The sequence below is a fragment of the Elgaria multicarinata genome, chromosome 9 (assembly GCF_023053635.1).
Source record: "Elgaria multicarinata webbii isolate HBS135686 ecotype San Diego chromosome 9, rElgMul1.1.pri, whole genome shotgun sequence".
Taxonomy (NCBI): domain Eukaryota; kingdom Metazoa; phylum Chordata; class Lepidosauria; order Squamata; family Anguidae; genus Elgaria; species Elgaria multicarinata.
This window is the reverse complement of record NC_086179.1, coordinates 42,932,025-42,949,261: the sequence shown is the minus strand read 5'-3', so window position 1 is coordinate 42,949,261 and position 17,237 is coordinate 42,932,025. Positions and strand designations below refer to the sequence as shown.

Here is a 17,237-nt window from a genome sequence, read left to right as displayed (position 1 = left end):
GGGTGCCTCCTTTTGATGGACTGTATGGAGTTTCTATAGTTGTCTGATGTTACCTGCCCCATCTATGGATAAGTCAGCTTGCTATTCTCCCATATGTGGAATTGTACCAATATCATGAAGAAGACAAACAGGCTGCTTATCTGACAGTATTGTTCTGTGCAGTTGCAGATGATGTGTTTTTGACTTCTCTGGTGCCTCCTTATATACCTGCTATGGCAGTCAGTTCGGAACTGAGGAGGAAGGTGGTAGTCACACCCCTTTGAGCATATATGCAGACTTCCCACTAAAACTCATTTGCCTAGCTCTAAAGTTCTAAATGTTGTTCTGCTGAGGCACAGAACTGATGTATTTGATTGTACAGAGGGCTTTTTGAATAATAGTTATAGGTAAGCATCCTGTCTGCTTGGCATTCTTAATATTCATTGGTTGTAAACAAATATATCAGTGAATTTTAAAGTAACTTCTAAGAATCTTGTTTTATTTTGTTCCCTTTAGTGGATCCATATGCTTTATATAATTAATGAAGTAATTCATACCATTAATCTTGGAGACGTCAATGCTGTGGTAATGGCCGAAGTCTCATTACGGCTAGCTTCAGTGATGGAGAATATTTCAGACTTCACAATCAAATCGGGAACCACATCAGGTATACTACTTAAGAAAACGTTGGTTGGTTACACATTTGATAATGGTGTATATACAACATTCTAAGAATGGCAAAATAATTCATTAAAGAACCCTCAGTATCTATTATCTAAAGTTGATATAGAAAGCAAATTATAAGGCCATACAGAAATGTGCCTTACTGTGTTTGACAGCATGATTCTACATCTGCTTTGGGCAGGGCAGTCTTTTGTTGCTTCTTTGCTGGTGGCCTTCTAACATTAGCATCAGATACCCATGATTCTATGCATTCCCAAAATAACAGCACTAGCAAGACTATCATACACATTTTCATCATCCATGGAAACACTGCTGACATACCCCAACCACACTGCAGTACCTTGAATGTTCCTCTATATCAACCTTCTCCATGACACACATACAACAGTGCAGATACAAGGACACCACTGCATCCTCTACAGTTGGGATGGGCCACATGCTGCTCCTGCTGTTTCCCAAATTAATTTAAAAGGCACCGTAGTGGCTAAGGAGCGCTAAAAAGGTTTCCAAGTTATTTTTTACTCTTCTGGCACTTCATAGCCATTGCAGATGCAATTTCTTAAAAGAATATTTGGGGGAGTATTTGCCAGGGGAGGGGGGGAGACTGGAGCCATAAATGCCCCCCAGACCTCCCAGAGTTGCTTGGCCCTACTCTGCAGTGTGAACCACTGTGGTGTACCTGGTACAAGTCGGTGTACTAATTTTCTATGCATCTTTACACACACACACACACACACACACACACACACACACACACTCAAATTGCAAAGTATAACTTGTAGTCGAGTGAAACAGCCAGCCAGCTCTAGCACTCATTTAGGAAAAGGCAGGTTTGAAGAATCCAAGAAGAAAGGTTCAAGTCCCAATGCCGCAGTGAGAGGAAGCTTTATGCCAGGAAGAGGGAAGGAATGCACAAAGAGAAGCAGCAAAAGAGGCCACAATTGTACCTTCACAGTGTACAGGTTCATGACCATTACCATAGCTCACCAGGAAATTGGAGAGGGGTAAAAGTCCTGTCTTGGGGAAATGTGGAATTAAGAAAAACAAAAACAAATGTGGACTTGGCTGAAGGTTTGAGGTCAGCCAGGACCCAGAACTCAAAGCCATGGGACACAGCCAGTATTTAGGACCACAGAACAAGTCATGACTGAATGACAAACCAGGAGTCAGGACTGAAAAGCAAGCTAGAAGTCAGGACTGAAGGACAAGCAAATAATACAAGAACCTGCCTACTTTGGTGGGGTCAGTCCAGGCTTGAAGATACTAACTATCTAGGCAAAATGCTTCAATATGGAGTTTGGTGCCTCACCACATGGAACAGTCACAGACACCCCCCCCCCACAAAGCCTCCCAGTTTGAGCCCCAGCAGCTCCTGACACACAGCAGCAGCAGAAAAGAGACACATTCATTACAAGCCATTTCCTCTTCCCTAGCTACTCAACCCAGAGACATGACCATATACATCTGGGCTGAGGTGCTCTGTAGGATAGCAAAACTGGGTAGGATGGCACAAGTTTCGCGTGATTGAAATCCCAGGTTCAAGCCCTGGATAAAGTAAAAAGGGCTAGGAGGAGCCCACAGGCACACCTAGGAGTGCAGTGTTGGAGAGGGTGACCATGGAACACTCATCCTATTTATTTAATTGCCTGGCTCTAAATTGAGTCTGGAAGCACATTGTTAACCAGTATAACTGGTCTGAAATACTCTTACTCCTTGCGTTTACTAGCTTTCTAGCGGCTGCATTTTGTACCATTTGCAATGTCCAAACTCTCTTTAAAGCCAGTCCCACGTAGAGGGTATTTCAGTAGTTCAATCTTGATCTAAGTAGTGTATGACTGAGGACAGATTTGCCTTCTCCAGTTTGGGCTACACTCTTTCTCTTGCTTACCTGCATGTGGTGTTTTGTCCTTGAATCCCCAGCTGAAGATTAATTTTGGGTGTTTGTGAGTGGGGAGGATTACTGAGGCAGGGTACCTGTAAAGGGTTTGAAAAGACAAGTGTTCACAGTACGCACTTCCTACATTTGTTATGATAACAGCCTATTTCTGCAAGGGGTCCTTTAATCATGGTTCCCAACACCAAAGTTCCTACATATTCTCTAACTTCAGACAACACAAGGCCAGAGTGATATAACCCCAGGCTGTGGGCCATATCATTTGAGTTATGGGTTCCTTGACAGATTTATATACTGCTTGCAGTGTACAGAAAATTCTCCCCTGAGAAGCTCACTTGGTGCCTACATTGTAGTATTTCTTTAATACTATTTTTATTGATTTTCAAGTAAGGACAAATACAATAAACACACAGAGTAAAAGAAAACACTCAACAACAATACAAATGTTCCCACAGCACCACTATAAAAAAGCATGGGTGTTCATTCCTTCAATAAGCACTTAGTAAATATAGAAATCTTAAACAAATCTATACTTTCTGGTACAGAAAAAGATGCAGGTTAAGTTAGAACCTCTGACCAAAAGGATTCCTGAGTCATTGGAGGTCTAGGTTCGCCAGGATTCATATTAATAAATGTGAAAAAGTCCAACCAGTTTTCCACAAATGTACATTGTAGTATTTTTAACACCAGGTGAAGCCTGATTTTCCCAGGTCCATTAAATTAAATTACATTAAATTAAAATGCATTTTAGATCTGGACACTAATTATCTTTTCCCTTGGTGTTTTTGAGGTTGTTTTTATATTGTTTTTAATTCTTTCTTTGTGCTGATCTAATGTTAGTTGTGTGTACTGATTTAGTTTTAAATTGATTTTTATGTTCTTGTATTGTATTTTGAATTGTAATAATTTATAGTGTTTTGTTAACTGTCCAGAGGAGTTGGTTGATTTGTGGTATAAAAATGTAACAAATTCATCATCATCATCTCCTTCTTCTACATTTTGTATTTACACTAGAAAACTATGGCTTTTCAGAATGTAATATTTCCTAATTTTTCAGTTACATACCAAATAAAAAAGCAACACTGATTAAAGAAGTGGTTCTCTGGGTCTGTAATAGGCCTGTTCAGACAGCAGTCTAAGCCATGGTTAGGACGTTAACCGTTTTGCAGCAAATGATTAGCGAGCGTGTTTAAACCATGGTTATGTAGCCACCATAGTTAGGAATGGTTTATATGACACGCTAAGTCATGGTTCACACAACACGCTAAGCCATAATGTTTAGCTCAAAGTGCTTAAGCACGGTGGCTTAGCGTGTTGTCTAAACAGGGTCAATCTGTTTATCATTAGCCTGTGTGAAAAATAGTGTACAGTTAAACTATCATTAGCATTGAATGGCAATTATTGACATATAACTCCCAAGTTTTGAACAGCATATATTCAACAAAATTTTTAGATCATGAGAAGTATTTGCAATTGTGAATTAAGGTAAAAAACTAGAGGACTTCATCACTGCTGAAGTCTTCAGTTAGTATAATATATTATCTTTCTAACTTGTTTTTTCTCTTTTCAGAAATAACAGAAACAAATGCTTCTGCATACATTTCAGAATACTGTATTGGTGACAAGCCTTCGTTAATACAGGTGTAATCTCCTTTTCCTTTATACTAACATTTGTTATGGATTAGGGTATACATAATTTAGAATATAGGCATCACCTGTGGTAAACAAAAGTAAAGTGAAACCATCACTGTATTTTTAACTGCGTGATAGAAAACAAAAGACAGTTGGGTTCACACAACACGATAACCACACTGAAAGTTGAGTATAGGTTGTTGTTGAGCCACGGGTTGCTGGCAAAATGTGGGCTATTGTGTTGTCTGAATCCAGCTGTGATAACAAACCATGGTTAGTTAAACTCAAACAGCTTACAGTTCACAACAAGCTGTAAGTTTTCTTCATGGTTTGTTAGTGCAGCTGGGTTCAGACAACATGATAACCCACATTGGAACAAAAAACCACGACAACCCACATGCAACCCATACTCAACCTTGAGTGTGGATTATCACATTGTGTGAACCAGTCATTCCCGAGGAAGGCAAAATACTAGGAATATGGGCTTGAGCCCAGAAACTAGCTTTTGGGTGCTCACAATACTAATCTCAAAGAAGAGTCATACATCACAAGATACCTGATTCTTCTTTAGTGCAGATAAAAATCCAAGCTGGAGAAGAATGCTTTTAGTTCTTGAGACTTAGAACTGGAAATTAATTGTTTTTCAGTTTTTTCTTTGCTGATCTATTGTATTGGTCATTTTTCAGAAACCCCCCCTGGAACAGTTACAGTTGGCTTATGAGTATCTGGATAGAGCAATTAGTGCAATGAATCGAGCTCGCCTGGTAACTGTTTTACCCGATGGAACATCAGTGCTTGATAACTGTTGCAAAAAGGTAAGGGCTTCAAGATGATACTTGCCAAATAAGAAAGTAGACAATTACAGTCTAATTTTCTCAATCCATTAAAAACCTGCCCGTGTCCCACTTTCTTTCTAGCTTTCATCCTTTTCTCTTTCTTCCCATCACCTCTAAACTGCTTAAGTGTGCGGTCTGTAAACCTCACCTGTTATTGTTACCCACCGCTTCTCTTTGCAAGCTAGTTTTGTAACTTTCCACTGGTCATTCCTTGTTTTTCTGGACCTGTCAGCTGCACTTTCTGTGTCTCTCAAATAATTCTCCTCAGCGTGCCATTCTGAGGAGAATGAGTGGGAAGCTCTGCTGCTGACCTTCTGGCATTTGATTGGTCACCATGAGAACAGAATGTTGGACTAGATAGAGTTTTGCCTGAACCATTAGAGCTCTTCTAATGCTCTCAAACTGGAAAAAAAAAGATTGAAAAAAGTGATGGTGCTCCCTCTGCTAAGGTGCTCTCCCATGCTTCAGTAGTGGTGAATTCTACTCTCCAGCTCCACTGTAAGCAAAATCATCCCCTGTTGATTGAGGCAAATTTCTCTTCCTCCCACCACCGAGCAAAAATCTTAGTTGATTTTTTCAGGATTTTGGAAGAGGTATACTTTCCTGTGTGAGAGTGAGAGAGAAATGCATCTTCTAAGATGCAGTGTGCCACCTGTATTTTTAATATTTAGTTACATTAAAATAATTAATAGATTAACAAATGCCTCAATATTAGAAAAGGAATTCAAGTGATAGTGTATTGAACTGTTAAAACATATTATTAGCAAATATATTTTATTGCATGTAGCAGGACAAAGATAAAAGAAAATAATTGGCTGGCTTACTACAAACATGTCCTGTTCCAGGCAAACCAACTTACAGACCTACAAGTATCAGCAGAGAGCTCCCACAGCAGATCACATAGAGCTAGCTTACTATTCAGCAAAGGTGGTGGGAAGACATAGCTCCCTTAGCTATTGAGGAAAAACAGCCCGTCTATGGAAATACAGTTGATGTATTGCCAACTGTAGACATTTGACTTGGTGAGGACATGGTTTATGTTCCTTAATAGATGCAGACAAAATGTATGCATTTCAACCCTTACCTCTTGCAGGAGGACTGGAATGACTTCAAACCGTTATAGCAAAAGTAGTAACTGATTACTTAACTGAGCAAAAGCAACCAGGAATTCTGGTCACAATTAGAAAACATTTTGCAGGCTCCATGTTCAAACTTGTTCAAAATATTTCCCCAAACTGGCTAAAATGTCCCCCCACTCCTCCCCATCTTTTCTCCACACTTATGGCTTCTTTTCTGTTGTTCCATCTCTATTTTGTTAATTCAGCATAAGTGGTGAGCTTCTGTTCAGGAGTTATGTCACTTGTACATTCTTTGCAGAACCTAGCTCACTAGTTCTAAATAAAACTTACATGGTTAACTAAATTCTCAGGAATAGGACATCAATCTTCATGTGCAAATGCAAATTTCTGTTATTAGGAGGAAAAGTACAATGTTCTCTTATTTCTTATATGCATAATCATATGTCTATTTAAATGGAATTGTCCTTATATGTATATATCTATTTAAATAGAACATCATTCATAATGCTTACTGCAAATTCATCCCAAAATCTTCAAGAGACTTGAGTTGGATGTATTTAATACAAATGTTGGAGGGAGTAATGCTGATGGTTTTCATAGTGGGTGAATTTGTCAACATATACTTATAAATGTTATAATGGAGGTAATGGGGTATGATCTTTACATTATCCTGTGATTTTTAAATTAGGCTGTATTAAAATTTTGTAAGATGGAGAAAAAAGAAAATTGGTGATTAAATTGCATTAAAAATTGAAATGCCTTCTGAGTCAAAACAAAATTAAAGTGACTAAGGCAAACATGGTATATGTGATGATGAGGCTTACTGGAATAGTGTAAATGGGCTGAAGGCGTCTATATCTGTCTATAGCTATATCTATATCTTTTGAAGTATCTTGCATATATGTTATTTGTTTTTGTTTTCATGCTGTGTTGCAACTATGTTATGTTTATTTGTGATGTAATAATTGTTCTCTATTAAGTTAAGTTTGTGGAACAATAAAACAAATACTTAAAAAGCATCTTGAATAGTCATACTGAAAAATGCTTCCTACCAATTGAGTTTTTTAAATTCCTTTTTATCAGATGACTAAAAATGATGAGAATTTGAATAGATCTTTCCCATCAGATACCAGTGAGAAATCAACAATAGGAAACAATTTTATTATGGATCTACATGTTGATCTTATTCAAGCTCATCACCGAATAGCTGTTAAAATACTTAATGTGGCACAAGGTATGATTAACTAAAATTAACTGATGCCATATGACCTTATTTTTCGTAACAAAATTTCACCCAGCAGCTTTATAATTATATGTCACAAAACTTTGTAATTAACCAAATACTCAGTGTTACTAATGTATTATGGTGGGTCCAGATTACTTCTGTAAAGGTAGTACTTTCATTACATATATATTACATATTAGTTTTAGTTTTATTAACAAAAAATAGATTCTTCCACCTATCTAGACCATTCAAGGCTATTTATTCCATGTGAAATATGGATGAATGAGTGTCATAGGCATCTATTTGATAGTGTGTACGAATCAGTAATGTTAAACACCGCATCATTTCTGAATGTTTTTTTTTACATTTAATTAAAAAAAATGTCATCAGTGCTTTGTATTTTGTGCTGTTAAAACACTGGAGTGTTTATCTAGAGTGTAGCTGGACGATTGGGGATTCACCTGACTGTTTCCGAACACTATGCAGCCTCCTCAGCTGCAGCCTTGTAGTGATCAAAAACCATGTCACTAGCAAAGAAAGTTGGTCCATGAGATTAGGAGAGGGGTTGGTGCTACCTGGCAGGACAGGATTAGCCTTAAAAGGAAAAAAAAAAGTCTGCCAAATACTGGGGAGATGAAATGACCTAGCAAGATGCTGGAAGAAGGCCTACCCCAACGAGCCAGTAGATCCATGCCCTTTGGTTGGAAATGTCTTCTGAAAAGACTGGAAGAGATTCCCACCAGGGTCCCTTTCATGGTAGAATGCGGAGGGGCCATTTGAAAGGCCACCCCATGTCTGCCTGCAAGAAAGCTAGGGAGGACACCCAGGAACCCAAGGAAAGAAATTGTACCCTTTGGTATGTTTTTCAATCAAGTAGCTTATTTCTGCACTCTACATTTCTGTACCCTAACCCCAAACCTGAACCTAGACGTATTTATTAATATCACTTGCATGCTTCCATATAACATAAACTTCTCTTGGTGACTTACGATAAATAAAGATTTAAAAAAATTAAATACAAAATAAGACGTAAAACCATAAAATCACACGTGTTTGAGCAGCAAGGCTACCATTTCCTCCTGAACTGTGCCATCATTTCAGGAGCCTTTGCTTTGTCATCTGGGACTCATTGACTGGGTTCAGACAGTTGCAGCAGAGAACGCAATCATCGTGGCTGCTCTCCTAACCCCTGTACATGCTGCGCATACAACCACCATTTGCAGTATTTCCCATGTTACAATGCAGGTTAGCATGTTGTCTGAACCTGGTGTGCGATGGGGTGAGGGCGTTATACCCATCCTACAACCCATAACGTGCAGTAGAGAGGTTGTAGCCACCAGATTGTGAAAGTCAGTTACCCCATTATATGCTATTATGAAAGCCATTGTATCACATTCAGTTTATGTAACCACTCAGTTTATGTAAATTACTAGTTAAAACAGCACTCAAAGTATTTGCAATCTAGGATCACACCTATTAAATCAGCCCATTGCATTATCTGTAGTTATCTCCAATAAACCACCTCTCTTGAGAACACAGTTACCCACACAATTTATTTCATTAGACAATCAGTAACATTCACTTCCACTAATGTGATTTATGCATTCATTTATGCAATTATATGTTCTTATGTTCCAATTGTACATACCAATTGACGTGCATGATAGAAAAGGAACCTTTGGATATGTAGTTTCAGGACTACAAAGCCTTAACCTGGAGGACAATGTATAAAGTTTGTATCACTCACACTTGTTTTTTCTTCTTAGGAATTCCAGTTTCCAAGCTTTCCAAGCTGCCACTCTTGATATCTATTTTACATCAAAGCTACTGATGAGAGCGGAAGCTGAAACATTTAGCGCAAAGGGCGCAATCCTATGCATGTTTAGACAGGAAAAAGTCCTACCATCCTAAGCATGCTCCAGCATGGCTGCCTAGGAATTGTGGGTCTTCTTTCTGTCTAAACATGCATAGGATTGCGTCTTAAATATTTAAAATTACTGTGTTGTTATGTCTACCTGTGTGTGTGTGTGTGTGTGTGTGAGATATAAACTAATATTCCCTTTCTTGTAGACATTCAGAGTGACAGCAAAAATATTAAATTCAAGACACCTGCAAAGGATGTAAGCCATTTCAGATGTTTAACAGGTAATGGAACCAAATATATACTTGTAAAAAAATTCTTATGGAAACAACATACTTGGTATGAAGAAGATTTATTACTTTGCTTTAAAAATCATTTTACAGAACCAGATGTAATGGATAAAATAAAAAAGAATAAATTGTCCAAAGCTCTCTACCTGATGCAGAAAGCGACATTGATACTTCCAGTAGGATTAGCCAGTTCTTCTCCAAACCAGCTTCTTGAGGTAATGTACATTATAATGAATGAGAGTCTTCATGTTATTCATTGTTTTCTTTGTGTTTGTTACTGGCATAATTGAAGTGGCATTCCACATAATGGAGACTCTGAGGAAGTGTTTAGCATGATAAATGTTTAAAATGAATGGTAGCAGTAAGCATGTTTGGATTTTTTTAAAGGTGTACTTTAAAAAAAACCCTGAAATCTTTGCTCTAAATCATAAATCCGAACAGGGTGAGTCTGTTTCTATCACACAATAACTGATTCAAATAGTGGGAATTGAAAGGTTTGGGTTTAAATGCTAGAAACTGATAGATCACTGGAATAGGGTATGCCAACTCCTTGATTAAAAGTCACTAGCAGTTCATGTGGCAAATATCCTGTCCAGGCATATCACACCCTACATTTTTTCTCTCTGAATGCTTTGATTCTATGATTCTCTGTTTATACATTCTTGTTTGTGTAAGTCAAATAACTTTTTTCTTGGGATTTTTCTTTATATCACAGGAAGCACTCACTCTAATTCGGAAAGCAGAAGCTGAACAAAATGCATTATGTGCCACTTTCCGACAACCGTCAAGTAGTGTGAAAAGCAAAGTTCCACCTCCTCCTATATTGCTTTTTAGGTCACATTGTTCCATGGCATTTAAGCCAGCACCATTTGCCTCACCTGTGAAGGTAATGCTTTTTAGTATGCTCTCTCTGTATGTTTCTGAAACATGGCTTCTTCTTCATGAATCACACATTATGGTCTTTGCGCCTGTGTGGAGCCACGACTCAGAATACTTCTATAACTAAGAGCGCTGTTTTAGCGGGAACTCTCCCCCACCATCCTACTGCGCATGTCTAGAGGGGTTCCCACCCATCTCCTCAGGTTTCTTTCGCTCCTCTGCTCAAGATGGCCAGAGGGGAATACATCTGATTACCCTTCTCCCCAACACTATTGATGAGACACAGCAGATCTCTCCACCATCCAGACATTCAAACCCTCCATCTTACTGCATGGAGGATTTGCTGGAGCCTCCTTCCATACCAGAAGAGATACAAGCCATTCTCTTAGCAGCTAGAAAGCTGGCTACTAGATGAGCTTATAAGGCAAAATGGGAAGCCTTTCTTCGGTTCAGTAGACTCCATGATATGGAGCCTCAAGCAAACTCCATCATCGGAATTCTGTCCTTCCTACATTCACTCTTTCAGAAGGGCCTCAAGCCTTCCTCTTTGAAGGTCTACTGAGCAGCAAAAATAGCTTACAAACTTCTCATCAATGGCCACTCCCCTTTTTCCCATCCTCTCCTTAGGCAATTCCTTAAAGAAATAAACAACCTTGCTCCCCCAATCCGATCCCGCATCCCACAATGGAGCTTGTCGGTGGTGCTCAAAGCTGTCTTATCGAGACCTTTGAACACCTCGCCACCACTGACCTAAGATTACTCACTGAAAGTGGCTTTCCTCGTCACCATTGCAACGGCTAGACAAGCAGGTGAACTCTGTGCGCTCTGTGTTGATACTCCCTTCCTCATTTTCCACAAGGACAAAGTTGTCCTCCATCTGGACATCTCCTTCCTGCCAAAAGTCGTAACAGACACCTACCCTCCTCTAGTAAGTCAGCTTGCTAATCTCCCATAATGTGTGATGCGAAGAAGAAAGACAGGTTGCTTACCTGTAACTGGTTCATCATCATCATCATCATCATTATTATTATTATTATTATTATTATTATTATTGCACAATCAGTGTACATGGTGCTGTACAGAGTAAAACAATAAAATAGCAAAACCCTGCCACATAGGCTTACATTCTAATAAAATCACAATAAAACAATAAGAAAGGGAAGAGAATGCACCAAACAGGCACAGGGTAGAGTAAAACTAACAGTATAAAAGCCGGATCAAAATCAAGTTTTAAAAGCTTTAGAAAAAAGAAAAGTTTTTAGCTGAGCTTTAAACACTGCGATTGAACTTGCAGTTCGCAAATGTTCTGGAAGAGCATTCCAGGCATAAGGGGCAGCAGAAGAAAATGGACGAAGCCGAGCAAGGGAAGTAGAGACCCTTGGGCAGGTAAGAAACATGGCATCAGAGGAGCGAAGAGTACGAGCGGGGCAATAGTGTGAAATGAGATGGGAAAGATAGGAAGGAGCTAGACTACGAAAAGCTTTGTAGGTCAACAGGAGAAGTTTATATTGGATTCTGAGGTGAATTGGAAGCCAATGAAGAGATTTCAGAAGTGGAGTAACATGGTCAGAGCGGCGAGCCAAGAAGATGATCTTAGCAGCAGAGTGGTGAGCAGAAACCAATGAACTGATGTGAGAAGAAGGAAGGCCAGTAAGAAGAAGGTTGCAGTAGTCCAATCGAGAAATAACCAATGCGTCTTTGAGTGGTCATCTGTGCATTCACACAACCCTCCCACCGTCCCCTCTTTGGTGACTTACCAACATCGATAGAGATCCTCTCGGCCTTGAGCTCAGCAAGTTGGTCTCCAGGAACTGAAGAGATGGGCGGGACATACGCAGACATACGCAGTAGGACGATGGGGGAGGGTTCCTGCCAAAACACTACTCCTTAGCTGTAGAAGTATTCTGATTCGTGGCTCCGTGCAGGCGCAGAGCCCACAATGTGTTAATGCACAGATGACCACTTGAAGAACCACAGTTACAGGTAAGCAACCTGTCTTTTTTCTTTATGGTCTCTGTGCATCACACATATGGGCTCTGTGCCTGTGTGGAGCCTCAGTTCAGGAATGTTCTATAGCTGAGGAATATAGGTGGGAACCCATCCACCATCCCAAGGTGCATGTTCTCTGGAGGTTCCCGCCTATTCCCTCAGTTCTTCTTCGACCGACATTGTGCAAGCCTCGTCGGGAACATAGTCTGTCAGACTACGTTTGTTGCTTCTCTTTTAAGCTCATGGTTTGTTGTTGGATTGTGAGCAGTCGGTTGTTCATGGTTAACAAACTATAGTTTGTTATCACTGCAGTTTTCATCGTAAGTGTACAAGATACTTACGTCTTAATGAGTTCTTAAACATTTAAGGTTTGTTAGTGGACATTTTTGTGCATTTATTTATTTATTACTTTTCTATATCATCCAATAGCCAAAGCTCTATGAGCGATTCACATTTATATATTGAGAGAAAGGGAAAATAGTGCTTTGTGCATAAGCGCAATTATTTCTGCACAGTATTTTTTTTTCCTTTTTCCTATTTCTTCTTTTTACAAATATAAATAATTCACCACTAGGTGGTACAATCTAATCACTTTTATCCTTTTCTGTGTTCTTTCAACAGTTTTTTTAAATTGCACATATTTGGTACATCAGAACATTCACCACTCTGGCACCACTTTTTAGGAAGTAAATAATTGATTATAAGGTCTAATGTCCTAAATCCTATTGAAATATAAGTGTATAAAACATTTAGATAGAAGGTCATTGCAGTTCAGCATGGGAGTTATGTGCCTGTTTCAATTGTTAATTATTATTTTTAATTAAAATGAGTATATCTTTCTTTACAACTAGCACAGTATGTTACATGGACTATTGATGTCATATGTGGCTGTGTTCGGATGGCATGGCAACCCAGATTTTTTTTAAAAAATTGGGTTACCATAAGTGAGTCTGCATGCAACTCAGTCACTCCTGCTTGGCTCCTCCTGCCAGTGGAAGCAGCTAAACAAACCAGAGACTTTCTGTCCCTAGCTTGATTAATGTGATGTCTGACTCTACCTTATCTATGCTCAGACAAGCCAGAGTCATAACCCAAGAACAAAACCTGGGTTGTGATGCTGCTTGTTAGGGGAGAGACAAGCCAGAATTCATGTTTTGTATGTCATGCTAACCATGCCAGGGATGGAAAATCTCTGGTTCATTTAACTGTTCCCTCTGGCAGGGGGAGCAAAGCAAAAGCAATCGGGGATGTTGGCTTGCTCACAGATTTTTTTAAAGAATTGGGTAATTGTGACTTGTGAACCAGCCCTTTGTGTTTGCTCCTGTGGGCACACAGAAGGCTTCAGTATCTAAACAAGCTCAGGAATTTCTGGGCTTGTCAATTTGTTATATTCAGTATAGTTAAAGACATGGCTTTCCCTTGCAGCTGTGTTAGAAGTTCATATAAGTTAGAAGTTCATATAAAAGCTTGGAAAGAAAAATATATTGTTCCAGAGAGCGGTTCCCATATTGGAAACTAGTAAACCAAAAAACTCTTTTTTATGTCTAAAACCTGAAGGTGGGATGGTGATAATATTCAAGTCTATTAACGCCTGTATGTTACAAAATTAGAAACTCTGCTCTGCTGCTTGTACATCAAATTTGCACAGTTGTATAAGCTATGCTAGGGGTTAAAATGATTAAAATGATCAAATACTTTGATAGTGAGTATTAAGTATATAAAAAGGCGTGGCCTAGCTCCTAGTGGCCATGGTCATAGTGTATACACATGGCTTTGAGTTAGCCATAGGATCAGAATCTCCACTTCCCCTCTTACATTGTTCAGGTGAGCTCCTCTCCCTTTTTAGGGGGCACTGGAACATTAATTTATTTTAGGATGAAAGCCATGATGATTTGCAAAATATTTCCCAGTAATCTACAGTTTAACTGTCTGATAATTTAGACTAACACTAAACACACATTTACTTGGAAATTTAACTGAATAGGTTTTACTTCCTGCTAAGTATGCTTAGGATTACAATTTCAAATATGATAGAAAATTCATATATTGCATTTGTCTGTTTATTTTTTAAGGTTTCATGGTACAGTATTTTTGGATGTGTAGCTGGAGGAAGTAATCCAAAAGTCCGGTTAAATAATTACAATCTTAAGAACACAGCAGAAGCGGTAAGGTCCTTTATAATAATGCTCCTCTGCAAAGATGTCTGTCTCCTCCTTCTGAACTGTATTGCTAATGAGAGCAGGAGAGGTACCGTCTGAAATCGGAGAGGGTGGAAAACATAATAGACTGTGATTGGGGAACTAGCAACCTTACACCTGCGTTCCCCTTCTCCTTAGGAGCTGCATAAGGAAATGGCACTGTTTTCTATCTATGTTTGAGTATTTGGCCATATTAGCATGATCAACAGGGAAAACCATGCATTTGGGGTTGTTTCCCCCACCCCTGCATGTGCCTGCTATATGCTTAATTACCTGCGCTGACTCACAGGTTGCCGTGCCGTCTGAACTCAGGGCATAGTGCTGTGGGCATGGCTTCTAACCCACTCCACAAGCCATGGCTTTTAGTAGGGGCTGTGGGGTGGGTTAGAAGCCATTCCATTGCACCATGTGCTTTACTTGGATGACACGGCAACCTGTGATGCAGTGCGGGTAATTAAGCAAACACCAGGTGTGCAAGCGGCACGCATGGGGGTGGGAAATAACCCATAGTGCATGATTTGTTCCTGCGATTGTGCAAATCCAGCCATAGCGAAGCAGCCGCCAGTATTCTAATCTCCACCTTCATCTCAGACCAGTTTACATGCCTAGCAACTAACACACATTGTGTTGTACTGAGAACCAAAGTTATAGTGGTGAGAAAGACAAGAATTAATTATTAGAAAATATTGACGATGAGTCTCTTCATACTTCATGAGACATGGCAAGCATCAGTGATTAACTCAGGTTAGTATTACAAGGTCTAACCTTATAGATGAGGACAAATTACTAAGGTACCAGCAGATAATAATAATAATAATAATAATAATAATAATAATAATAATAATAATAATAATATCATCTACAGAATAAAGGAATTGTGACCTTGGAGTTGATAGATCTAGTCTTAGATATTTTAATCAATACTAAACTGACAGGACTCTACTTTTAAAGGGTAATGACAAAAGAGTTGTAAATAATGATCCTGATTTTTAAGCTGTTTGTAGTGTATCAACGATTAATGGCAAGAAGCTGATATCATATAGGAGTTACAATGTGATGGAGCTAAGACTTAGTAGTATAAGAAAATAAAATTGTTTCTGCACAGTGAATCATTAAATGTACCTTTTTGTATAATTATAAAGACTTGTGAGGACTGTGGTGTTATATCTCAGTGCTGCGATTAGGGCTCATTATCCAGACCTACTAACTGTACAGTAGTCCCTGCAAGTCCAATGGAATGTTCTTATTTTTTCTCAAATGAAGTGATAAAGTTTGACCTAATGATGAGAATAAATATGGAGAACACCATTTTAAAAATGGGAAGAGGCATACCTGCTATGATGTTTGCTTACGTCTGTTGTAGGTTTAGAAGAGTGGCAATAAGGAAATTGACAGTTATTCCATAAAGAAGCCAACCAAATGGAGCTCTCAGTCAGGAATCAGCCAGGTCACTAATTCCTGGTGATGGCAAAGGTCTTTGGATATAATATGTAATCTGCATATTTCTTGTAGGGGCTTTTTAGGTTTTCCCCATAACCATATTGCTAAATGCTTGGTGCCTCCATTGTTTATTTTGGTTTCAATTACTATAATGTTTATTTATTTATTTGTTGTCCTAACAAAGGAATTCTTTATTAGGTACCAGTTGATGAAACATGTGTCTTAGAAGTAAAAGGTTTAGAGCCCAACCAAATGTACATATTTGCAGTTGCAGCATATGACTCAGATGGAAATCTTATTGGCAATAGCATTGGAGAAACGACTATGCCAGTTCTTGCATACCCTCCTCTTTCAGCTGCTACTGTCCGAGCATACCTAGTTCAGGTACTGTATGTTGTTAATGAACTGTTTTGTATTTTTTTAAAAAAATAATAATGTTAATCTTGTTTTGAAATATTACTACCATACTACCTCCCTCGCTAGCATTTTGGAAGTACAAACACTATTTGTATTAAATAGCATACAGAATAGAATTCCTTCCCTAGTGCCTTCAAAGAATATTGTGGGTCCCATTTTCTTGTAATCTGCACTCACAAAATGAAGATAACAGTGGATATGGCATAGCTAAATTTCTTATATTTTATCTTGGGGCCTCAAAAATAATGGGGGACAGCATTTACTTATGTGCCCCCTGTTATCACGGAAGCTGCTGCCAATAAATAACTGAGATCACACATTAGGTATTTAGTACACAAGAGCATGTGCCTGAGTATAGTTGAGATGAGTTGGGTGGACAAGAAATGTCATATCTGAATTAGGGATGGTAAGCAGTCTTGTACTCACCCTGAAAATGCATTGCATGCATAGCATTTACACTGAATGCTCCGAAACCCTTAAAGGGATTCTTTGAAAATTGGGCTCAAAGAATACAGCACCAGCTCTTCTCCATCTCCTGCCCCTTCCCAATGACAGAAAAAGACTCCTTGGAGAAAAGGAGTAGGTAGCAGGTGGGGGAGATCTCTAGTGAAGACTCCCCCAAACAGAAATTGAGGCCTCTGCCAATCAGAAATTACTCTCTTTGAAGCCTCTACAAAAAGATGAAGAAAAGAAGTGTGAGGATGTAGAGGAATAGGTTTTACACTTTTTGCCTGTAAATCAGACTTGGACATTTATTATCTTTACAGGCATAAGTCATGTCAATTTGCAAGCATACTTAAGTGACTGGTTTCTGTGCTTTTACATCTAATTGCA

The 17,237-nt window shown here is 38.9% G+C and overlaps 1 protein-coding gene across 1 annotated transcript in view; it reads left to right on the top strand.

Annotated features, from left to right (window-relative positions):
* Positions 1-17,237, top strand: part of CFAP54 (cilia and flagella associated protein 54) — a 122,398-nt gene that overhangs the window by 22,026 nt on the left and 83,135 nt on the right. The window contains exons 15-23 of the mRNA XM_063134983.1: positions 496-646; positions 4,128-4,198; positions 4,876-5,004; positions 7,188-7,338; positions 9,400-9,474; positions 9,574-9,695; positions 10,196-10,366; positions 14,421-14,513; positions 16,185-16,370. Coding sequence (XP_062991053.1) covers positions 496-646; positions 4,128-4,198; positions 4,876-5,004; positions 7,188-7,338; positions 9,400-9,474; positions 9,574-9,695; positions 10,196-10,366; positions 14,421-14,513; positions 16,185-16,370 — 1,149 coding nt within the window. The remainder of the gene's footprint in view (positions 1-495; positions 647-4,127; positions 4,199-4,875; positions 5,005-7,187; positions 7,339-9,399; positions 9,475-9,573; positions 9,696-10,195; positions 10,367-14,420; positions 14,514-16,184; positions 16,371-17,237) is intronic.